Source organism: Microcebus murinus, chromosome X (assembly GCF_040939455.1).
Source record: "Microcebus murinus isolate Inina chromosome X, M.murinus_Inina_mat1.0, whole genome shotgun sequence".
In the NCBI taxonomy this organism is placed as follows: domain Eukaryota; kingdom Metazoa; phylum Chordata; class Mammalia; order Primates; family Cheirogaleidae; genus Microcebus; species Microcebus murinus.
In genome coordinates, this window is record NC_134136.1 from 115,595,501 (window position 1) to 115,621,687 (window position 26,187).

The 26,187-nt window shown below is 36.0% G+C and overlaps 1 protein-coding gene across 11 annotated transcripts in view; it reads right to left on the reverse strand.

Moving 5' to 3' along the window:
• CASK (calcium/calmodulin dependent serine protein kinase) overlaps nt 1-26,187 on the reverse strand; it is a 381,055-nt gene that overhangs the window by 16,981 nt on the left and 337,887 nt on the right. For 6 of the 11 annotated variants that reach the window (XM_012781844.2, XM_012781842.2, XM_012781843.2 and 3 more), the window contains 6 exons: nt 23,554-23,639; nt 22,365-22,433; nt 19,636-19,704; nt 18,174-18,209; nt 16,320-16,516; nt 7,084-7,199 (listed from right to left, as the gene is read on the reverse strand). In XM_012781844.2, the coding sequence (XP_012637298.1) occupies nt 7,084-7,199; nt 16,320-16,516; nt 18,174-18,209; nt 19,636-19,704; nt 22,365-22,433; nt 23,554-23,639 (573 nt within the window). The remainder of the gene's footprint in view (nt 1-7,083; nt 7,200-16,319; nt 16,517-18,173; nt 18,210-19,635; nt 19,705-22,364; nt 22,434-23,553; nt 23,640-26,187) is intronic. The other 5 variants (XM_012781848.2, XM_012781847.2, XM_012781849.2 and 2 more) reach the window with 2 other exon arrangements.

A 26,187-nucleotide genomic window follows, 5' to 3' on the forward strand; every position in this document is an offset into this window, starting at 1 on the left:
GAATATAGCATGAATGCAACTGAAGGTAACCAAGAGAGGGGCCAGCCAGATCATTCATAGAGATGGATGAGAAATGCATGGACAGCTAGTTGGTCTTTAACTTCATGTTTCTTTCTTTCAACAGAGCTGATAAAGGTAACACGCTAGATTCTTTTAAAGTCAAGTTTGGTAACTATTTCACAAGCTTTTAAATGAGCATCTCATAAGTTTTATTATAATCCAGATATCCATTCAATGGAAAGTCTTGGGTATGTAAGTAGAAGAACATGCTTCCCTGGGCCTGAAACCCTGTCAGTCATTACTTGGGCAGCCTGTGTGTAATGGATAAGGATGGACAGGATGGAAAGAATCATGAAACAGAATCTATGCTTGGAAACTTTTGCAAGGGGGTAGTTCTCTAATCGTTACAGACTGAGAAGAAATACTTCAGCAAGTTATTTTTTTGAACCCTGCCTCTTAACACCATTACAAAAACAATTTCAAGTAATGTACCAAACTTTCCTGAGCAGATGACCATTCCTGTTGAAGTTCAATGTGGTCCAACTTTCACACACATTTGAAAATTCTCACAAAAGGCTAAAATCCTATGTCTATATTTCCTATAATATTTTTTGCATGGTCATACCAAAATGCTGTTAGTTATACACTGAAGTTTCCTTTTTTTTAATAAAGAATATTGAATAAGCCCTGGATTTTAGAGGGGTTGAAATAAATCCAATAAAATTGATTTCATAGTGCAATAAAGGAATCTGGGATGTTTCAGTTAATCATTAAGAGAAACTTCTACTCCCTGAAACAATATAGCCAAATGATTGTGAATATCAGCTCAGTCCTTAACATTGGTGATCTTCCCAGTAGCAGAGAATCTAAAAATGCCAAATAAAATACTCTGGAATGCAATATATCAGAAACAAACAAACAAACAAACAAACAAAAAGTATAATTCTCAAAATATATAAGAAAAGAAATACAACGTATTAAGGTGAGGGTTAGTGCATATTAATGGGTACTTGTGCATTTGTTTTCTTTTGATAACTTGATTCCATAAAGGTTGACTAAGTCTTAAAGCATATTTTCTAGCAACATCTGAATACCAAGAAATGTTTTCTGTGTTCAGAATTGCAGATTCACAAAATTAAAATGAACATGAGGCTCTCTGTTGTAGAGCTAGCTAGTCTGCAGCAGCAATGGAGTGATGAGAGTTGCAAAAATAAAAGCAGGAGTGCTGATGGCATTGCTTTCTACACCTATTGCTCTCTGAGTGATATTTCCACCAAGAAAAAGTATCCTTATGAAAGAAGTGCAGCAACAAGCTGATATGTTTTATTATATAAAAATAATCAAACATCTCACCAAAGAGTAAGATGATGATACAAGCTTTCTGAATGGTATACACATCCCTCCCCCTCTACAGAGTCCTAACTCTAATCCTATCAGATTAAGACTTGTCATTTTTTTAACACATAAGAATGAGTTAGATATCAACAATCAACACCACAGACAATGAACAGATATGTTAAACATCAATATCTTAACCATAAATGAGTAGCATGAAGAGGTTACTCTAGTCTAAATGAAATCACCACATGGTCAGAGGGTTGAGAAACAATAAAAAAGGGTATTTCAAAATAAGAGATACAAGGAATATTAGGAGAGCACTTAAAGACTGAACTTTTAAAAGTTTTAAGTTGCTTGCTGATTAAAAAAAAGGACTTAATAAAAGGAAACTGTCAAAAACACAGAGGCATAGTCATTCAACAGGTTACTTACATGCACAGAGGCCATTGGGAGTGAGACAGCATGAAAAATGTACAGGGGTCATTGAAATATGGCTTTTCATATATTAGTAAAATAAAAGTATAATATGCACAAAATAAACTTTATCATGCAATATTCTAAACACAAGGCAAATAAATCACATTAAGAAACAAACTCATTTTAATAAAAATTTGACAATATCCTTATAAAAAAGCCAGTGGGTTTTAAATATTAGCATATGCATAGAAATTCTGTCTGGGAATAGTTACAAGAAACCCTCATCAGAGAATGTAGATGTGGAAGCCTTTCACTTTTCACTTTGTACCTTCCTGTACTGTTTGCAATTTCTAATTTTGTGTGCTTATGACTATTATCATATTTTTAAAAATGTCAACAGGGCAATGAAGTTATGGGCCACTTTTTGTTGTCTTTAGAGTTGTTTGATTCAAGACAAAAAAAAAAAGAACAACTTTTTAAAGTCAACAGTACCAATTTGTGGTATTAAGCATAATTTAAACACACTTAGGAATGATATTGTAGAAATCCTCTATGTTCATATGTATGTATGTAAATAGGGTATTTCAAGACTTTAACATTTAAAAAAATTAATTAATTAATACTTTTCAATTTTTTAAAAAGTTTACATTAGTAACTTGATCTAGAACTGACTTTTGGAAGTCCTGGGACTGAGGAATCTCAATGCCTATAGAGTACAGTTCTTCCAGGAGCACAACAATACTTTTTGCACCAAATGTATGTGGCTAAAAGTCTTTTATATCTTGCAGAGAATGTATTTGCTATAAAAAAAAATAGACACATCATAATCAAATCTATTCCCAAGGATTCAGAAATACTGTCTGGCATAGTTTGCTCATATCACCCTAATTTCCTGGTAAGCTATTCAACATTCCAGACACTTCTTTTAAGTATTTATGTAATTACTTTCTACTTGAATCTTTTCCATAAAAAAGCCATTAACATCGAATCCTTGTCTCAGTTGGAAAAGCTACAAATATCTTCAAATACTGTAAACACCTCCAATTAAAAATTGCATTATATAATGGTAGCACTGGGCCAAGGAGTGCACACTTAAATGTCTGAAGTGGCCAGGCAGCTAATGTGGTTGAATGAAGTAGGCCAGGTGCAAAAACAGAGTGGTGGGGATGGTGGGTGCTGGAGAATGAGTATCCATTCAAAGCGGCCATTAACAGCCCAGAGATGCTAAGAGAGAAAGTGGACCCGGTGTTGCCCCATTCCCTGTTCTTCCAAGGCAAGTCTGAAACCCAAATTTTATGTGAAATAGCCTTTCAAATATGATAACTTATTAAAATTATTTTAAACACTGTGTGTGTGTGTGTGAGAACAAAATTTACTTATTTGTCAAATTCAGCTCATAGGTTGCTATTTTATGATGTGAGATATAGGCAACACAGTCTGAACAGAACTCTGCTTTAGCTAGGTGTATGGAATTTCTTAGTGACAGAAATGGAAATAACTAATCTAGTATTATTGTTCCTATTCGTTCCAGATACTGATGAAGTTCCCATCCTTCATTTGTACCACAAGTATAAACAACTTCAGAATTTGATGATAAGATTTGGATCTTACCATCAATATATGAAGAATTCTCAAAGATTTGAAGCAGGGAACAAAATATATGGCCTTTATTTTAATTTACTGAGTACTATGGAAAGAACAAAGATTATACTGTATTTTATAATCAACTTCTAAAAAAGCCAGGAAAATCCTTCAGAGATATAGTTTGATCTGTGGCCCATGAGCCCATCTAGCTAGTTCTTGGTATTAAAGACTAAGATATTTCCAAGTTTTCAAAGCACCTGCTTTACCAATGGAGGTTAATATTAATAGCATTCTACTATTTTAGAGCAATTCTTTATATGGGCAATTCTACAAATTAGGACATACTTTCATCATAGCTAAAAGCAGAACAACTGATAAAATACCTGACTTTGCTTCTTGACAAGCTAATCTCTTGTAAAGGTGGTACTAAGCAAATAATTCTTCTAGACTTTCTAATGAACAAAGGGGTTGATGAAGCTGGTTGATGAAGCAGAAGAAACCCGAAGAGATTGTGGCGTAAAGGAATACTAGGCTTTGTGAGGAAGTGTATTTCAGAAAGTCCAGGCAAAAAGCTGGGCATCCTTTCTCCATCAAAGAAACTAACAAGAGAGCTCATGAGTGATTATTTTGTGGACAAGAAAACCCTAATGATGATATTCTGATTCAAGAATCACAAATAAGCCTAAACACAAAGTTCTACAAAGACACTTAAGGGGACCTTCTAAGGAGCCCAGACTTTCTTTCAAAGGAGGGCCTCATATACAGTGACAAATACTTACATATAGAACAATCCCCTAAGCATGACAAGGAAGGCTCTGATGCCTGGAAGACGATTGATTAGGAAAATATTGACGATAATTAAAAAGTGGTGGCAGTAGGTCCCCCTGCCCCCACTTTTCTAAATTTTAAGTTTACAAGAACTTAGATAGATAAATGGTTTGGGATAAGAGATGTAATGTCAAATGACAGAGGGAAAAGCAATTCTATTCTACTCCTGTTAGGCTCCTGCCTTCTATATTGAAGGCAATACCTTTCAACCTTGATAGGCAATGTTTACCAGAGAGCTAAAACCTGAGACAAGGGACAGTATGAGAACACTTGGCTTCATTAAATGATATCCATTTGTCAGGCCAAGGGATGAAAGAATCTTAGATCCACTGAATTTTAGAATTAGAGATCTCCTTGATTGATTAACCTAATTCCCCTGTTTCCTGGCCCACAGGAGCTAAGTGATTTGCCCAAGCGGCACGGTTACTCAAGTGTGCTAATTCCTGGTCCTATCTCAGGCTGCCTGTTAAGCTCACAAGTGCATTTGCAGGGCCACTGTGCATCACCTAATAGGAATCAGAGAATGGGAACAACAGAAAAAGATCAGTGATGCTCTCCCTGGTGGGCGAAGAACAGAAAAAGCGAACCATGGAAAACAATGGCTATCAGATCAGATGTAGATTCCCTGGCACAATTCTTCAATTGATTCATTGTCAGCATTTAGAGAATTCTAGTATTTCAATGAAATCGCTTATTTTTCCTCAGAGCTGAATTAAAGAATGTTGGCAAATTGAACACTCATGTCTACACACCCTCCATCAATAGAGTATAAAACTAATGATCAACTGACAGCCTTAACCAGCCGTTTCTTTGCTTTTCTAGGCTTAAATTAATTTTAGTGCCATCTATATGTATCATTTAACACTGTTATAAAAATTACAAGGTAAGACATATAAATTTCTTATATTTTTATAATGTCAATACATTGCCTTGTGAGCCTGTTTGATTGTGTTAGATTGTTGGAAGCTGATGGAAATAAAGGCAACTAAGGAGACTTAGCAATACTGCTAAGGAGACTTGGCAAATACTGACGTTTTGTGTTAAGCAAGTATTTAAAATTTTTTTTTTTTTAACAAGTCCTTCTTTGGAGATATTTAAAATTTTTTTAATTTTTATTTTTTAGAGATGGGGGTCTCACTATGTTGCCTATGCTGGCCTTGACCTCCTGGGTCAAGTGATCCTCTTGCCTCAGCTTCCTGAGTAGGTGGGCCCATAGGTGCATGCCACCATGCTCAGCTCTGCAGTGTATTTCTTCAAATAGCACTACTTGAGCATTTACTTAATAGTTACTACATATGTCTACTAGTCTGCTTTAAATATTTCTTCCCTTTATAAAACCAAAAAAGCCATTATGAGACCAGTGCTCTATGAGACTAGTACTCTATAGTAGTACATAATCAGAAATGATACATACTATTGGAAATAAAAATGTGGTACAAAGTAACTAATGTGAAGGGAAAGACTCCTCATTTAACTAAACCATTTAAACTTAACCCATGTGGCCACTCAACATCCATTCCACATTATACAACATTTCTTTTTTATTGTTTTTAGAGATAGGGTCTCAGTCTGTCTCCCAGGCTGGAGTGCAGCAGCATGATCATAGCTCATTATAACCTTGAACTCCTGGGCTCAAAGGATCCTCCTGCCTCAGACTCCCAAGTAGCTGGGGTTACAGCAACATGTCACCACGCTTGGATAATTTTTTAATTTTTTGTTGAGATGGGGTCTCGCTATGTTGCCCAGGCTGGTCTCAAACTCCTGGGCTCAAGTAATCTTCCTGTCTTGACTTCCCAAAGTGCTGGGATTACAGGCGTGAGCCACTGTGCCCAGGCTATACAACATTTCACAATGTTTACTTTTAATCTCTGATTAAGAAGTGAACAATTTAGAGTTTCTAAATAATTTTTCCTAGTGAATGCTAATGCATGTTATAACATTCTACAGAGAAAAATGCATTTCATATTTGTCAGAAACATTATATTGTCACATTGGGCATATGTGATTGGATTCACTTGTTTTTTTGGCCATATGTTTGATTTTTGGAATTATTTCTGAAACCTTGGGAAATAATCTAATGCCAATGTCTGGGCTTTCAATTCCTCAGAAAAAGTTCCTTATAAAAGGAGTCATATTAAGAAGTTATTGAAAATAAGTAAATCCCACTCTATATATCACCATCCATTTTCTTTTAGCTCAATCTACATCCTGTGAATCTTCTGGGAATTCTATTGCAATGACAGATCGTGCTTTTTTGGTATTCATTTCAGTTTTTAACAAAACAAGTGAACATTTTGACTTAAACACAAGCTTCCATATAGACAAACATACATAGTATGAAGGGAGGGCCAAGGTAATATCCTTGGTCTTTGAGGGGCCTGGAAGTACCATGAGGGAAGACGACTAGTCACAGAAACTGACTAACCAAGTTAGCATCCATGTCATCTGTGCTCTTTCAAACTAACCAGTGAACCAATTGCAGCACAGCTCTCTGATAAGAGCACATCTTTGCCCTTAGATAATCTGTCATGTGGCTATTTTCAAGGGTCAGAGAGAAGCCAGGAGGGAGGGTATCTGCTCAAGGCCAATCTCAGCCAAGTAGGTAAGAATCCTGGTGATTCAGCAAACTCTCAGGCTCTCAGGGGAGGACTTAACATGTTGGGTTTTTTCAGTTCTGGAGGATACTATTTCAAAATAGTATTTTCATCCTATAAATTATAGCTCTGTAAAATATCTGGCAAATAAACCAACATATTAATTAGAGGTAAGGTTTCTTAAAGGTTTTGCAAGTTGATGAAGATTTTTGTATAGTTCTCTTTGGACAAAGAACTCTGAAGACTGAATTGAAAAGTTATATTTCTTTAGGTTTTGGAGATGCTTAACCCAGCCCCAGTAACTAGTTGTACTTTTCCCTACCTGCATTGTGCTTTGCCAAATATTTATCTTTGTACTGCTTCTTTTTCTTGCCAAACCAAGTACAGCTGGCCTGCTGCTCCTGTTTGGTCTTCTCCATGGCAATGCAAGCTACTCGCCTAGTACATAAAGAAAGAAAAAAAACAACAAAATTAATGTATAGTTTTGTGCTGATAAAATAGAATCATTCATTTGAAGAATTTACATGAAGCATCATAAACATACTCATCACAACCTTTCAGATCATTCAAATAAAGCCTGTTTTTTGTTTTTCATGACAATTTCCTAGAAATGTTTTAAAAGTATAGGCTTATATGAAAATAGCACTGTATTCCTTGAGCATACACTAACTGGTAACACAGATTAGAAGCCTTAACATGTCGCTGTGAGATACAGTGGGATAACCATGGGATTTTGAGTCAAGACAGGCCTGGGTTGAATCTTGGCTTTATCACTCATTAGCTGGTATTGAGCATTTAGTGTTAGGCACTTTTCGAGGAACTTCACATGTATTGATTCATTTAATATTTCTAACAACACAGGTAACTGCATCACCATTTTATGGATGAGAGAACTAAAGGATTGAGAGGTTGAGCAATTTGCCCCAAATCTCACAGCTAGCAAGTGGGAGAGTAGGGAAGGTCTGGCACCAGAGCCCATGATCTTAGATAGAACATTCTATCAGCAAGATCTGTAACATCTCAGAGCCTCTTGGATGGCTGTTGTAAAGGATTAGAACGAAAAACGTAAATAGGACCAGGCACACAGTAGATGCTTAACAAACGGAACTATTACTACACAGCAATTCTAATCTAAGATAGAAAAAATGTGCTATGATTAAATTCAGTTAGAATCACAATCAGACAATTATAATTTTGTTCTACTTGATTATAGTATCCAGCATTGGTAACATAAGCAGAGATAATGTTGCTCTCTAGCCCAGCATAGTGGCACACACCTGTAGTACCACCTACTGAGGGGGCTGAGGCAGGAGGATTGCTTGAACTCAGGAGTTTGAGGCCACCCTGGGCAACACAGCAAGATTCTATCTCTTAAAAAAAAATTAACCCCCCCCCAGGTTTAATCTAAGTAAATACTTGGTTTCATGATACTGCCACAGAAGATTTTGCTCTCTTAATAATTTTGCTTGTGGGGGCCAACCAGGGGTCCCCAAGTGAGTCAAATATAAGAAGAGTCCAAAATCAACATCAGAATGCCATATGGTGCTATTGTAAGTGTCAAGTTTATACTCTCACCAGCAGTGTAAGAGAGTTCCTATTTTTCTACTTCCTTGCTAACACTTGGTATTAGAGGTCTTTAATTTTAGCCATCATGATGGATAAGTAATGGAATACCACTGTTTTTAGTTTACATTTCACTGATTACTAATGAGATTGAACATTTTTTCATACGTTTATTAGCCATTGGATTTTTTCTTTTGTAAAATGTCTAAGTCTTTTGACCATCCTCCTACACAGTTGTCTCTTTCTCATTGATTGGTAAAAATTCTTTATATATAGTCTAGATATTATACCTTTGTTGATTATATGTGTTGCAGTTACATTCTTCTACTCTGTGGCTTGCCTTTTTACATTTTTGCTATCTTTTGATGAACATTAGTTTTAATTTAGTTAAATTTATCAATCTTTTTTTTAATGGGAAGTATTTTGGTATCATAAAAAGTACATCCTTGGCAGCTGGGCACAGTGGCTCACGCCTGTAATCCTAGTTCTCTGGGAGGCTGAGGCTGGTGGATCGTTCAAGGTCAGGAGTTCAAAACCAGCCTGAGCAAGAGAGAGACCCCATCTCTACTAAAAAAATAGAAAGAAATTAATTGGCCAACTAAAAAATATAGAGAAAAAAATTAGACGGGCATGGTGGTACATGCCTGTAGTACCAGCTACTCGGGAGGCTGAGGCAGGAGGATCGCTTGAGCCCAGGAGTTTGAGGTTGCTGTGAGCTAGGCTGACGCCAAGGCACTCTAGCCCAGGCAACAGAGTGAGATTCTGTCTCAAAAAAAAAAAAAAAAAAAAAAAGAATTAAAAATAAAAAAAATACATCCTTGGCTGGGTGTGGTGGCTCATTCCTCTAATCCCAGCACTCTGGGAGGCTGAGGAGGGAGATTGCTTGAGGTAAGAAGTTTAAGACCAGCCTGAGCAAGAGCGAGTCTCTGACTCCATAAAAAATAGAACAATTTGGCTGGGTGTGGTGGTACGTACCTGTAGTCCCAGCTACTTAGGAGGCTGAGGCAGGAGGATCACTTGAGCCCAGGAGTTTGAGGTTGCAGTATGCTATCATGCACTCTACCCAGGATGACAGAGGGAAACTCTGTCTTAAAAACAAAAAACAAACAAAAAACTTCCTTGTCCCAGAAGATATTCTCCAATATCACCTTCTCAAAGTTTTGCCTTTCACATTTTGGTTTTTAATGTATTGACTGGAACTGACTTTTGCTTATGGTGTGAGGTAGGGGTCCAATTTCTTTTTCTGTTATTACAGTTTTATAATGTCTTGGTATCTGGTGGAGCAACATATCCTTCCTTGTTCTTCAAGAGCACCTTGGCTATTCCTGGCTTGTGCATTTTCATGTAAACTTTAAAAAACATGGGCAATATAAGTAACCTTAACATTTGTACCCCCATAATATGCTGAAATAAAAAAAAAAGAAATAAAAAACATTAGCTTGTAAATTTCAAAACTGTTGGGATTTTGGTTGAGATTGCATTGAATCTAGGAAGTCAATCTGGGAGGAACAGACATCTCTACAATATTGAGTCTTCCAGTTCTTGAACATAGTATGTCTCTCCAGTTACCTAATATGTCTTTTTAAAGGTTTCAATACATTTATAAAAATTAATTATTTTTTTTCCTTAGAGACAAGGTCTTGTTAGGTTGTCCAGGCTGGCCTCCAACTCCTGGCTCAAGCAATCCTCCCGCTTCAGCCACCCTAGTAGCTGGGACTATAGGCACATGCCACTGGCTAAATTTAATAATTTATCCTGTAAATGTCTTGAACATCTTTGTTAGATTTATTCCTAGATTGTTGATTTAATACAAACTTTTTGTAAATGGTTTTTAAAAAAACTTTTTTTTTTGAGACAGTGTCTCACTCTGTTGCCCGGGCTAGAGTCCCGTGGTGTCAGCCTAGCTCACAGCAACCTCAAACTCCTGGGCTCAAGCGATCCTTCTGCCTCAGCCTCCCAGGTAGCTGGGACTACAGGCATGTGCCACCATGCCTAGCTAATTTTTTCTATATCTTTTTAGTTGTCCAATTAATTTGTTTCTATTTTTAGTAGAGACGGGGTATCACTCTTTCTCAGGCTGGTTTTGAACTCCTGACTTTGAGCGATAAGCCCGCCTCGGCCTCCCAGAGTGCTAGGATTACAGGTGTAAGCCACTGGGCCCAGCCCTAAAAAAACTCTTTAATAATAAAAATTTCAAACATATACAAGAATATAGTATAATGAACTCCAGACATCCATAACCCAGCTTTGATAATTATTACTCATAGCTTATTTTATTTATACCTTATCCATCCTAGATTATCTTGGAACAAATCCAAGAGTGTATCATTTCCTCCTTAAGTAGTCTTAAATCTCTTTAAAATCTATAGGTTTCCTCTCTTTTCCTCTCTCTATTCTTGCAAGTTATTTGTAGAAACTGTCCTATAGTTTCTGTAGGTACAATCTATGGTATCTTCAGCATATTTCTCTTTCCTTTGCATTTCCTGCAAGTAGTTAATTAATCTAGAGGCCCAATCAGCTTCAGGTTCTATTTTTTTGCAAGAATATTTTGTAGTATTGTGGTTTTGTGGGTGGCGTTATGTATGGTATCTTTTAAAAGTTGTATTTTCTGTTTGGGGCTGGCAAATAGAAATATAATTGACATTTGTATATTGATTTTGTATCAGCAATCTTGCTAAAACCTTGCTATTAAATCTAATTCATTATCTACAGATTTCTTTGAATTTCTACACATAAAAACATATTATTTGAAAATTTTTTCCCTTTCCAATAAGATTAATTGTATGTTTGCTATAGATGTCATTTATCAGGTTAAGGAAGTTCCCTTCAATTCATAGTTTGTAAGAGTTTTAATCATGATTGGATGAATTTTACCAAATGCTTTTTCTGTATCTATTGATATGATCGTGTGGATTTTCTTCTTTAGCCTGTTAATATGGTAGATCAGATTGATTGGTTTTCAAATGTTGAATCAGTTACGCATTCACAGTACAAACTCCACTGGGTCATGATGTATTATCTTTTTTATACATTGCTGGATTCAATTTGCTAATATTTTGCTGAGGATTTTTACATCTTTTAATATGTTCATGATGGATATTGGTATGTAGTTTGCTTTTCTTGAATTGCCTTTACTTAATTTTGATATCAGGGTAATGCTGGCATCATAAAATGAGTTGGGAAGTATTATTTTCTTTTTTTTTTTTTTTTTTTTTTTTTTTTTGAGACAGAGTCTCGCTTTGTTGCCCAGGCTAGAGTGAGTGCCGTGGCGTCCTAGCTCACAGCAACCTCAAACTCCTGGGCTCGAGTGATCCTTCTGCCTCAGCCTCCCGGGTAGCTGGGACTACAGGCATGCGCCACCATGCCCGGCTAATTTTTTATATATATATCAGTTGGCCAATTAATTTCTTTCTATTTATAGTAGAGACGGGGTCTCGCTCTTGCTCAGGCTGGTTTTGAACTCCTGACTTTGAGCAATCCGCCCGCCTTGGCCTCCCAAGAGCTAGGATTACAGGCGTGAGCCACAGCGCCCGGCCGGGAAGTATTATTTTCTATTTTCTTTTTTCTTTTTTGAGACAGAGTCTCGCTTGTTGCCCAGGCTATAGTGAGTGCCGTGGTGTCAGCCTAGCTCACAGCAACCTCAAACTCCTGGGCTCAAGTAATCCTTCTGCCTCAGCCTCCCGAGTAGCTGGGACTACAGGCATGTGCCACCATGCCTGGCTAATTTTTATATATATATATATTAGTTGGCCAATTAATTTCTATTTATAGTAGAGACGGGGTCTCGCTCTTGCTCAGGCTGGTTTCGAACTCCTGACCTCGAGCAATTCGCCCGCCTCGGCCTCCCAGAGTGCTAGGATTACAGGCGTGAGCCACTGCGCCCGGCCTATTTTCTATTTTCTTAAAGAGATTGTCTTCCATGTCTCTTACCTCTCTTGTTCACTGAGGATTTTATTTATTTATTTTTGTTTGGGGGAAGATATTATATTATATTATAATATTTATTGGAAAATACTGTGAACTCTCAATGATAGCATCAAAGTCAATCTCCATATATTACCTAGGTAGCATACAGAGGAGGCTGATAATGGCTTTGCTTTGGAAATTCTTCTGGTACAAGTCAATATGTGTTGTTGGTCAGAACTACATCTTCTATGAGGCATAGGATCTTTGGAAACATAGAACTGAGGAATCTTTTGACAGGGTAAAAGAGACAAAATTGTGCCCTGGTGAAGCTTATGTTACAATGTACAGAGTATCTTATAATAAATGTTTTTAAGCTGAAAATATAAAAATAATAAGTTCTCAGTAAAAATCTGTGGAGTGGTCATATGCAGTGTGATGATAGAGGAATGAAACTGATTTTTACCAGCCACTCAGAAAATACATGTTATTTCTTTTAGCTCAGTAAGTGTACAGAAACCATGTTAGGGTTAAGGTCAACCTGGAGGGAAATTTCAAATAACACGTTTGACATTTTATTGATGACCTGGGTGAGGATCTTGTAGACAAGGGATGATAGATTTAGGTCACCCAAATATGTCAAAGGACTAGATTGATGTGTTTACAGTAAGGCATCTGGGTCCAAAAGCATTGATTTCCCATCTAGAGGGTATGAAAAATGTGACTTGGTAGCAATACATTTGAACAAAGTTTTCAGGTCTGGCTGATAGTATTGTTTCAAATCTTTCTTGTCAGCATTGTATGTCCACTGACATTGTAGAGACTAGTTTAGTTTCCCAACAACGGGAAATTGATCTTTCCCCTCAGCAGGAATGGCTTCCTATGCCCCCAAAGTTCTACTCAGGTGTGGAGGGACATACTGCCCAGTGGGTCTCTTCCTCACCATCCCAGTTAGAATCCCTTTTCCCCTCTATACTTTTCGCAAATTTATTGTAACAGTTCAGTCTTTTTGACAATAAACTGAACATATTTAAGTTATACAATTTCATCAGTATTGACATAGGTATATATCCCATGAAATTATCACTACAATCAAGAAAATTATTGTCATTAGTCCCCTAGTTCCTTCATGCTCCTCTGTAATCCCTTCCTTCCTCCGCCCCTATCCCCAGGCAACCACTGTTACTATGGATTAGCTTGCATTTTCTGGAAGTTTATATACATAATATCCTATAGAATGTTCTCTTCTTTGCCTGGCTACTGTCACTCAACATGATAATTTTGAGCTTCATCTCTACTGTTGCACATATCAATAGTTTGTTCCTTTTTATTGTTGAGTGGCATTCCATTGTATGGATGTACCAGAATTTGTTTACCTATTCACCCACTGATGAAACTTTTTAAAAAGTTTTAGCCATTCTAATAGGTGTGTGACCACTGAGATTTTAATTTTATTACTGCATTTGGGTCCTTTTCAAATCTGCTATGCCATTTTAAAAACGTTTCTGCTCCCTGAAGGTATTTTACAAACTTATTATTTATTTTTTTAAAATCTAGTGAGCCAGTTTTAAAATCTTTCTCTCTTAATTCTAATATATGTGGTGGGTTTGAGTTTGTTTCTGTTGAGTTTCACTTGTTTTCCTTCTGCGCCTGGTGATTTTGCCCTGGAAAACGTTTGTGTAGGGGGTTAGGATGAGGTTATGGGGGTTAGCATAAAAGTGTTCTTCAGAGACTTTTTGTGAACTAAAAATGAAACCCTAAGCCCTCTGCTAACTGAACGGAACCCTCTGGGCTGAGGGGACCCCAGAAACACCTTAAAACTGAGTTCCCAAATATGACAGGATAGGTGCATAAAAGCACGATTACATGTATATGATTTCCCTTCATAAATATTCATGACCCTTCCTATAGCTTGTTGAATATGTATATTTGACGACTCTGGTCAGTATAATATCCTGTTCCCTTTTATCTCTTCTTTGAAGCACATGTGCCTGGCTTCTGACCAGGGCTCTGCTTCCCAACCTGCTGGAATGGCCACCGAACAGGCTGCTACCCTTTATGAAAAATAAAGCTCTCTTTTTTCCAAAGTATAAACCTTGTTAACTTTTTTTAGTTAACAGTTTATACCAGATATCTGGTATTATTAGTAAACAAAGGGGACACTTCAAATCAAGTGTATGGCTTGAGTTTACCTGGCTGCCTCAAGATATGTGCAAATCCATTCAAGGTGGACTGGTAGCTGTAATTTCTTCAGGGGAAGTTTGTTCTCCCTTTCCTCTGGTATTCTGCTTTGCTCGGTGACAAGGCAGCTTTCTCTACAGTCCCCTGGTGTTGAAGGGGAGCAAGGGCATGCTTATTGGCTTCTTAACTTAGAGGGCTCTCCTTTTGTACTCCTAACAATGAGGAGGGTCTCCTAACAGATTCTTCAACTTATACAGGCTTTAGATCTTAACTTTGGTCCTCTGGCACAGTAGCGTTCAGTAATAACAAATGCCCTCCTAGTAAAATGGGCCAATTTGATACTACAATATTCTATTTATCACTATGATCAAAGGCTTTCATATAAAAATTGGTCACTGAGCTTCCTAATATCTTTTCAGGTATTCAATGCTTTCAAGGTCATTTTAAAACACGTATTTTCTGCAGCACTTTTCATTTTTTCAGCCGGATGATTGATCCAAATAATCTAGTCTACTATTACAGGAAACAGGAAATAAATTTGCTTTTTGCACTGCCATTTCTTAGGATTCCTCCAGAGGATTCAGAGTTCTAGATATGAGTGAAAATGATTTATATAGATGATTTGACTAGGGAGAAGATGTCTGGAATCTATAATACATAATTATTTTCAATAAATGCTCACATGGCAACATTCAAGATGACATTTTGTAAAATGTAAATAACAGTAACAGCACAATGGCATCATCATTAAAAAGACTTGGAAATTGCTTTCCTCCTGTTTATGCTTAAACTGCTTCTTGAATATCAGACTGAAAGACAATGCCAGATGAAAGGCTGCTGCTTCTCTGTTTGGGCCCATGTTTCCTTATGTGTAAAATGGTGGCATACGAAGTCCTCATCAGCTCCAATATTCTAAATTTATGAATATTTTTGAGAAACATGGGATAACTGAAAGAGGTAATCGAGCAAAAGAGATTAACTGAGAAACCTCCTAATTAGGGAGAAGAATGGGTGAAAAAGAAGTTAGAAATGTCTATAGACTCAATGTCTTTGGTCTCTTTTAAGTGGGCTCAAGTATTTGTGGGGGAACTGGCAGAATGCCTAATGGTTATTATTTTTTGTTACATGAAACAAAACTCAGACCTTAAGTTAATCTATTTTGCACTAGATATATTCTAGTATATTGCCCAAGTATTAATATTAACAAAGGTAAGACCATCAACATTTTATGAAAAATATTAATAGTTCAACTAAAGCAAACTGTAACAATGATAGCAGAAATAGATTTTTATCAAAATAATTAGTGATCTGTGACTTCTTTTCTCTCAGTTAAAATATTGTCTAAAATCTCTGCCTGATTTTAGCCTGCTTTCAGAGATTAAACTTTCTAGCAAAAAAGGCATTTTTAAAGGCCTGGAAAGGTAAAGAATGAAGCTTCTGACTGCCCTTTTCTTCTAATGGTGAAACACATTTTATCTTCAAATACCCTGAGTGACACTGAATCATGGCATCTAAGTTTTTTGCTGGTGATGCAGTGGGATGGGCATGAAAACATGTAGTGGGGCAAGGAAAAGGTACGTTATTTAAAAATCTAAGAGGATTGCAACATCATATAGAAATGCAGGGCTCTGCTGTGAGACCATGATTTGACCCAAGGCTAGTCACTCAACCTCTCTCCAGATCTTCCTTCCCTTTATGTAAAACGAAGCCCTGACTCTATAACTAGGATCTCACTAGATGCTGAGGATTTATAACTCTTGAATGACTAATTTGAATTTTGTTTGGCTACTAAAGCAAAACCTGTTTGAATGTATCAAACAGGTTTTGTACCATAAAATAATATAAAGTTGAAAAATGGATAGGCAGGGCTTCGTTTTTATTATAAAACAAAGCAATACAACAAAAACATACCATTCCTGAAGTTCAGGAGAAGGAATGAGACCTGCAGTTCCATTTTTGGAGTTTTCCAGTTTACCCTGCCACCAATTGTGATCATCCTTACTAATAATCTGGATGATGTCACCAACTCTGAATCGAATGCCAGCTTCTTTGCAGGGGATGAGGTCATCCTTGGCTGGATCATATTCAAATTGTGCTCTTACATAGATCTATAAAACAGGAGTTTGTAAGAAAGGATGCCATAGTGATGTGAAAGAAAACAGCTCTAATTAAATAACCACACACCAACACTTACAATACAAACAGGACATCAGATGGTAAAAGCAGAAAACGATGCGTGGAAATATGACACAAAAAACTTCTACCACTAGAAACAATGTTTTAATGTATACAGGTTTAAAAGTTTACTGTTTTTATTTGGAAGGAACACTTGAAATACTTATTTGATAAAAATATGGATTTAATTTATGCCTTTATTATAACAGAATAGGTCTATAATTATAGAAAAGTGTGCCTACAATTTTTTAAACTTACATTGGTTATGTTGGTGTTATAGCTAAGTTGTCATGACCAAGTGGCAGCCCTTAAGCCATAAATACTAGCAATCAGGCTAGGTTGTAACCCTAAAGGAGCACATAATATAAAACTAGCAAGAACTCTGGGTTGGTATGTTGCTGTAAAATCCCTTTACATGACAACTGGCAGTGTGTCTACACACTGCTGATAAACTTAAATGTAACTCAAACAATTTTATAAAAAAGCTTTAAAAAATAGTTTTATTTTTAAAAAAGAATTTACGTGTTATATGTGTATTTTATTCTTCTGAGAGAATAAAAATAAATTTGAACTCTAGCTTTGCCAATGTAACACTTGAAATCAGCACAGAGCTTGAAGACATGCATAGTTCAAGGCTCTGAGTTTTATAATATGTGAATTTACTTAAGAAACAGATTAGCATAAGGGGTTATCATAGCAACATTTTATGAATTACTAGATTTCTAAATGCTTTAAAATAAGATACTGTATATCCAATGTTGCATCAATCATGCAGTCTTAAGACTAAACCTTGGGTGAATTCTATCAGGTGGTAACTTATGCAAATTTTAACTCTAAATCTGATTACTTTTTAATACTCCATTTCAGGATAAAATCTCATAAAAATTCTATCTCTTGAAATTAAATTTAAATATTAATGTTTAAGTCACTGTAAAACCAACCTGAAGGCTTTGGAACCATTGTGTGATTTTTCTGTTTATTTTCAGCAATCCAGCCTATAAAATTACCAAGTCTCTGCATTTGTACCTCAAATCTGTATCTTTAAAGTGCTGGCAATCTGACAGTTACTTGCTAGTGTTAGGCAGCACTTAACTTTTCATATTTGAACTAACACAGGCACATCAGGAGATAAAGCCAAGATAATTATGTTCTTTTTCTTATTTTTCATTGCAAATGGCTTTTAGAAATAGACATGCAAATAAAAATTTAAGAAAAAGCTTTCAACTTCAGAAAATGATTGCTTAAAAATGTTCATCAACATGCACTTTTTAGTTATTCTTAGAATTTTAAGAATTTTGTGACCTTTAAAATTCTTTTCCACCCGTACGACCTCTGAAGGCTGAATTCTTACCCATCAACACAAAATTATCAGGTTGAAATTACAATAACCATCACAGCTACAAAGATGTAAGGAAAAAAATCTTTAGAGAGTATTAGTCATGTGTAATGTGTTAAAATGAAATGGTACAAGCTCTCAATGCTCAAATGTTATGGTCCAAAATGCAGACATTATGGGATGGAAAGGGTTAATAAAGGCTTGGCTATTAGCAGCTCAGTTTAGAGAAGTTTCTATAGAGGATATCTATTCACCTGTCGTCCTTTTGGTTGGGTAGTTGATGGCAAGTCCTGCAGAATAAAGCCAACCCAGGAGAAAAATTTTCATTTACTTTTCAAGAGTACAAGGTAATTTGTGTGTTCTGTTACAATATGGTTAAAAAAAATGAGCTAGATTTAAGTTGTAAAGAGATAATATACATTATTCCATTTCTCAGAAATGTTGAGTTATCCAAAAAATCAAACCCAGGCCATTTAGCAGCAAGCTGAAGAAAGCAGGTAAGTTTAAGCAGAGAGAAAATGTGTTCTTAAGAAACAACTCAGCATCTTCAACACAAAAGCCACTGCATGTGAAATAGCCTATTAAAAAAAACACCCCAAAATAAAAAGAACTATTGCCCTTTTCAACTTAGGCACTATAACCATTTAGATTTTGAAAAACTCAATGGCTATATGGCTTTTCACCATCTTAAAAATATTAATTATTAACTGTTACAAATGAATTCCTTTGGTAGCCTATTTTAAAGTTGAAAATGAAATCATAGACAATTTTCTTCCATAATTTCTCTTACTAATAGAATATCATTCCTTTTGAGATGATCTCTACATTATTTACAATTTTACCTGATAAAAAAGTTGATATATACTTAAAGGGCAAATTAAGTCAGGATAGAGGAATATGAATACTGCTGCATTATTAGAACTCTTAATAATTTCAACTGCGTGATGAACAGCAGTATCAGCAACTTAGAGAAGATTTGGTAACCCCAAAATATTGCAAACCTGCACCTATAAGTGCTTCCATTTGTTTAAATAAATTAAAAACAATTCTTTCTATATTCCAAAATGGGTAGTTCTGAAAAAATGTAAAATTCCAAGTTTAAGTCAAATATATTAAGTACTTTGTGTTAAAGATGTGATAACAGCGTGGCTTAAGTGCAGTTTGAAGCCAGTTCCTTTTGCTTTTCATATCCAGGCAAGGCTTATAATTCACAAAAATATGTGCACGTACCACAATAACAGAGGGCACACCAATTCGTAAACTTAGATAGCGGAAACTAAAACATGTTGCTGATATCACTCAGAATAGAAAACTACAAAGCCCGAAAATACCCAAATGTCTACTCTGCAAAATCCTTAGATTTCTTTATCTTTCTCAAATTAAAGAAAATATTCAGAAATTTAAACAAATTTCCATTTACAACTTTTGCATAGGTTTAATCAAAGTCATACATACTAGTGGGGTGGTATAGAAATATTTTTGGAATGACCAAAGCAGTCTTGAACTATATTTCTTCAGATTTCACTAATTAAAGGGATTTTAATGAGAAGGAAATGTTGAAAAAGATTTTCCAGGAGTATACTGCATTGTAGCTGTAGTAGCCTTGTATATCGGCAGAAGACAGTATTTCCACTGAACACATGTAACTAGAACACTCATGGCAGGTGAGCACCAACAAAATCGTCACACTTGGCTGTGTGGAGCTAGAGTTCTTACCGAAACAGAATTGTTAGTGCTGCTATGACCATTAGCTGGGGACTGTCTGGAAGTGGAGGGGGAATCTCTCTGAAATAAGACACAAGGTTCATTAACACAGAACACCAGCACAGAAACACAGAGATATTTACATCAACAGTTATAACCACAGTCTGAAACCATTTCCTTTGAGGTTTGAGCTGTAAAGGTGTCATTCTGACTTACTTGCATGATTTCACAGAAGTATGAAAAAATTTTGCAATTTGAAGATTCACATACTGTGATGACTGTGCCATTCATTAATCATCTCTTTCCTGTTCCTAACATTCTATAACCTTTACTTTCTTTTCATGAGATCCAGAAGAGTGCCTTGATATTAAAACCCTATCAAGTATCATAAGATGACAAATATTACTATAAAATTATTGTGCCAAAGATCCTAGCTGCTTAGTTTTTATTAAAGATTAGCTTTGAAAAGTATTTAATATTAGGTCCCTCAGTGTCAAGAATTACTGAAGGACTCAATTTGAAGAGAAATGAACCTAAGAAAAAGACTTTGCATGTTGTAATCACCTTAGAATCTTTCTAGAATAAATATTACTAATAAGGGTAAGAGAGACATATGCTAGAGAATAATTCTTTGTTTCTTAAGATCATTTTAGCAGATTGATTAAAACAAAAATCCTGAGCCTATACCAATATTACACTTCTGGCAAAGATCCCAGGGGCCACAGCTACTCTCCCTAATATCTACACTCCTGGATTGCACTCTTTCTACTATTCTACACACTCACAGTCTTTTCCAGGTTCCTTTCCCTTAGTGTCCAAATCAACTTTACCAATAAGAATAAGGAGAGGAAGAAAATAAGTATTTTACAATTTTTGCTTTAGTATTGTACTTTTAAGCCTTTGAAATGTGCATGTCTGCTCAAAAGACATTTGTTCATTCTAGATGACTCAAAGAAAATTTCTGAAACTTGTTAGCCTTAAAAGTAATGGGATCCCTTAGAGGAGTGTTCTCAAATGTTAGTAAGCAAGATTAATTTCCAGGTGCCACCCTTGGAGACTCAAGTCAGTAGGGCTATGGTGAGGGGTAGAGGAGTCCACTCTTTTACCAAGGGCCTGGGGAATGCAAATGCAGGTGGCCAGAGAGTCTTTCTTTGGAAAGCATTGTCCTGGCTGGAAAGAGTCCAACCATATGCTTGAATTCTGCCAGGGCACAGGAGGGTCAAAAAGGTTAGGTGGGGCTAGGAGGGGAGCATCATTATTTTTTCTACTATTCAAAGGTGAAGAGGGGGGTCTTCTTACTTGAGAGCATAGAATTCATATGTATAATACTGGTTCTATCCCAAAACTAATTCAGCCACTTAGAAAACAAAAGAGATACTTATATCAATAACTAACAATATCTTCTGGTTAGTTAGCCAAAAAGACAAAAATCAATTGTATTGACTAAATTTCTTCAACAGATAAGAAATGATATAAGGAATACCTATGATTTTTAGAATATTAAAATTATTTACATAAAATGTACATGTGACATTCCCTCTTTCCCAGCAGGGTTTGTGCTCTAGGTAACAAATTTCAATTATCTGAATTCTGGAGCAGAAGCAGTTCTGCATTTTCTTTTGAAATATACTATTAATTGAAGTTCCATAAGAAGCCACCAAGAGGAGCTCAAGGCCCAATATAACAGACATCCTGATTGTCACAGCTCACTAAAAATATACTTGACAAGACTACAAATTCTTACACATATCTTGAGTAGGTTTCGAAAAAAATACGAAGCCTCTGATTTTTCTTGTGAAATTTACAGCATCACTGGAGACTGGAAGAAGTATTATAATTTCTCCCTCAAACTCTCCTAAGTACAAATCCAATAAGTTACCCATCAGTCTTAAAAATTAACTTTAGGAAATGTGTACTTCATATTGATGTACATGTACTTTGAAGATACACATGAAAGAACAAGTTTTAATAAGTAATACTCAAGCTGAATATGCAATGATCAAATAATGATGCCATTTATGCTGGTTTATATTTCTAATATAAAATAATAGATTTTTGAATCTCATTTAATAAGCAACATAAAACTGAATAATATAGGTTGGAAGAACTACAATTTCTATAGGATAAAACTATTTTATACAACTATTGGGGCTATATTACTCTAGAAAACTTACTTGTTTATAAGTCATATAATATTTCCAAATTTAAACAATTTTACCAAAGGTTGCAAAAGCCTATATCCCTCTAGTAAAGTCCATTATCAATTCATCATAGACTTAATATCCATCTAGAGACCTGTCACAATTACTTGAACGAACTCTACCTCAATAGGAATAGATCACTTCTGAGATTCTTGGAAGGAAGAACTATCTGTGTGATTTCTTAATAAGAGAAGTGAATGTACTTCCTGGAAATATTATTGCAATTATGATCTTTATTATTTTCCCCTCAGAGACTCTTTTTTTTTTTAAATTAAGCCTTATATCATTATTTGTAGCTTCTCTATATTTTGCTTAGATTTCAGCCTGCAAAAAGCTCAAATGCTAAGGAGATCCACAGGGAAGCAGGGCTGAGTAGGTGGATGGGACCTACTCTGTTCCGTTATCTTTGTTGTAAAATTGGTGTGCAGTGATCTAACAGCACAGGCAGAAACAATTTCCCAGAAAGCAAAACATTCAGCCATCAGCAGACAGTTAGTTAAGAACTCAGAGGAGATGGGGGTGGTTTGTTAGCCTCATTACCTCACAGGACGAAGACTGAGTGCGGTAACTTGGCACGATCTTGAAGGTAATACTCCCCCGCATTTCCCTCTGGAGGAAAAAAAAAGGAGATTTCTCTTACAAACCGATGTTGCACTTAAAACCATGTAAGGAACCACTCAAAATGTGGGGGTAGTTAGTGCAAGACATCTGAGAGTACACAGCCCTAAAATGAAACTTAGTTATACAGCAAGGAAGTGAACAGTCTAGGTTCACAGTAGAGGAATTTGCTGGGAAAAGCCCAGCAAAGTCAAAGCTAAATTGCCCTGTTGATAAAGCAGTGGTCTCATGGACCTCCGATGCTACCTTTTTATAGACATGAATACAGAACTCTCTATGTGACATGCCTTTCAAAAGTGGATATAAATTGAACTAGACAATAGACTAAGTAATTACATAAAAATTATATTTAGTATGCTATATTATGATGGCACATTCCATAAAATTGCGTTTTACTTATTAATTTTGGCTTTATTTTTATTGTAGTGAGTCTGTGGTGCTTACTGCATACTTAATAGGCATTCATAATACAAGGGCTGCTACACTGTAGTGGGGTGAGGGACCAGAGTTCTAAAACACTTCACTTCTTCTGCTCGCTATGCCAATGAACATAGGCAAAGGTCCATCATTTTGCTTTTTTTAAAAAGCTGAAAGCCTAATTTGGGTTTAATCTAATATCTAATATCTAATCTAATATCTAACACAGATGTTAGATATGTATGGTCAAAAATGGCCTGGTTTATGGTAACTTTCTTCCCCTCTGTGCTGTAGAGAAATCCACTACAGCTGGCTATGACTCAGCTAAACAGGAAAGAGGTTTCTGACATTGCTGATGTCAGGAGAGTTGAGGTCAGTGAGAAACCAGTTCCCATGTACACATACTGAGAAGGTTTTCTTTAACCATCTGCTCGGTAAGAAATAGGAGGTAAAGAATGGAAGGAGGGTGTTAGAGCCCATACTGCTAAAGACAGGCAAAATGTTTCTAAACTCTATTCCATATAAACATTTTCCTACTTGTCAGTTTTATGAATGCTGTATAAGTTAAAGTCCACACAAATTACGGGTATGAGAAATACTCTGATTACAAAAGAATGCCCCTCCTTTGCGTGTTAAAAACAAGCTAACAAACTAAAAGTCAATTTTAGAAAAAGAAAAACTTTCATTTACTTACAAGCATTTTTTGTAGCTGTTCCACTGTTTGGTTAGCCACACTGATGCCATTGATTTCTCGAATTTCATCGCCAACATGAAGGGTACCTGAGAAATTACACAAATTTATAAACATGAAACAATATGTGTTTTTATAGTAAAAAATGCAGAGGCAGCAATGTAATTTTTAAAAATTAAGTTGAATATTGAAGGCCAATATTTCAGAAACAGGTGCAAGTTTGGCTGCAGCAGAATTATTTATTAAATAACTCATATAGTAAATTCACCAAAACAGATATATCTATTTATGGAAGGCACAGTTTTGATGGATGGCCATGTTTATTTTTCTGAGAGAGGTGGTATGGACAGTGGTTTAAAAGTATGGCTTCTGGATTCAGTCTAGACTGTCTGGGTTCAAATCCTAGCTTCCTCACTTACTAGCTTTAAGATCTTGGGTAAGTCACTGAAATTCTCCATGCCTCAGTTTTCACATTTGTAAAATGGAGATGAAAATAGTACCCATCTCATAGGATTATTTTGAGGACTAAATGAATTTAGTACATGTAGAAGGCACACGTGTTCTTGGCACATGCTAAGCACCATGTCATTGTTTGCTGCTATTATTATTTACCAAATATGATATAAAGTTTGTCAGTTTTCCAAGAATTGTAATATGATATCTACATAATGCTGAACTTATATTAAACATAATTTAATCTTTTTATATAATTTGGTAGGCATTTTAGCATCCCATAATACTTCAACTGGAAAAAGTGACCAAGAACCAATGTTTAGAATGTTATTTACAATTTTGCTTCTTTATTTATAAATTGTGCACATGTTTACATACTGGCCTGGCTTCATTACAAAAAACTCACGATATCTTTTAGAGGTACATACTGAGGTATATATAAATAAAATGATAAAATGCCTGAGGTTTGTGTCAGAATAATCCAGGGAGGTGGGCAGTAGGGCAAATTGAGAACAAACTGGTGTGGCCATGAGTAAGGATAATTATCAGTGGGTTATGGGTACATGGGCGATCACTGCACTATGCTCTTTACTTTACTTGAATTCACTGCACTATTTTTTCTATGAATGTTTAAAAATTGACATAATCGTCCTCTACGCCACCCCTCCCTGCAAAAAAATTAACATAATAAAACATAATTAAATGTTTTTTTTGTTTTTTGTTTTTTTTTTTGAGACAGAGTCTCACTCTGTTGCCCAGGCTAGAGTGCCATGGCGTCTGCCTAGCTCACAGCAACCTCAAACTCCTGGGCTCAAGCGATCCTTCTGCCTCAGCCTCCCGAGTAGCTGGGACTACAGGTATGAGCCATCATGCCTGGCTAATTTTTTCTATATATTTTTAGTTGGCCAATTAATCTCTTTCTATTTTTAGTAGAGATGGGGGTCTCGATCTTGCTCAGGCTGGTCTCGAACTCCTGACCTTGAGCGATCCTCCCACCTTGGCCTCCCAGAGTGCTAGGATTACAGGTGTGAGCCATCCTGCCTGGCCTAAATGTTAATAATTATAATTATTTGCTTATTATAATCATAATGTTTATAATTAACATAATAAAAATGAAATAAAAATTGAGGGACTTTTGCTTCCACCATGACTGATTAGGCACTCAGAGCCTTTCTCACAATTATATCCTGCCTAGGGAACATCTCTTCAAGCATTAGTGGTCTCGCAAAAGGAGTACAAATCTCTAAAGAACCCTTCCCACTTTCAGCCCCATTTTCCCCTCAATACAAAAAGACCCTGTGAGCTGGATCCAGTGTAGTGGCAAACTAAGGATGAGGTGAACTAGTGGGAAGGGTGAATGCCAGAGTAGCAATGCCTGTTAGCTGGAGTCTGTGCACTGGGTCAATGGCAAGCTAGAAAGCTGAGCCTAGGACCCTGTAGGGAGCCAAGACCTAGATCAGTGGGCACCTCATGGCAACTGGTAAAACAAAGAACAACAAACCCTTTCTAGAGGCAAGCATTCTCAGTTTAGGCCCACAGGACTTCCCCTGATTAGAATAAGCAAAGAGTTCACAATCAAAGATCACCAAACATTAAGGCAAGCTAATATATGTTAGAGTCACCAGAAACAGCACATGCAAATTTAGATCCTTAAGGATGTTAAATACTGGAATGGTTAGATATACAATATAAAATAGCTACGTGTTAAATGTTAGAAAAAAATAAAGGACTCAATTGCAAGGATAAGCATGCAACAAAAGACTGTCAGGTGTGAGTAGAGAGTCTGAAAATAAAAATAAAAACAAATGAGTAATACTTATAAAAATATTTATATAACTGGTGATATAAGCTAATGAATGGATTAGTTAAACAGGAGTTCAAATATGGTTGAAGAGAGTTTCAGTGAACTGGAAGATATAACCAAAAAATTATGTAGAACATATTGCAGAGAAATAAGGAAAAAAGGAACAAAAAATAAAAAGAATATATGAAAAAGATATTAAGATATATGGGAGAAATGTCTAATACATTTAACTGGAGTTCAGAAAGAGAACAGAGAGATGAAGAAGAGGCAATGTTTGAAAGAATAATGGTGGCAAATTTTCTTGAACTGATGAAAACATGATTGCACAGATTCAGAAAGAATAGGATAAATAAAAAGAAGTCCATGCTGAGAGATAGTGA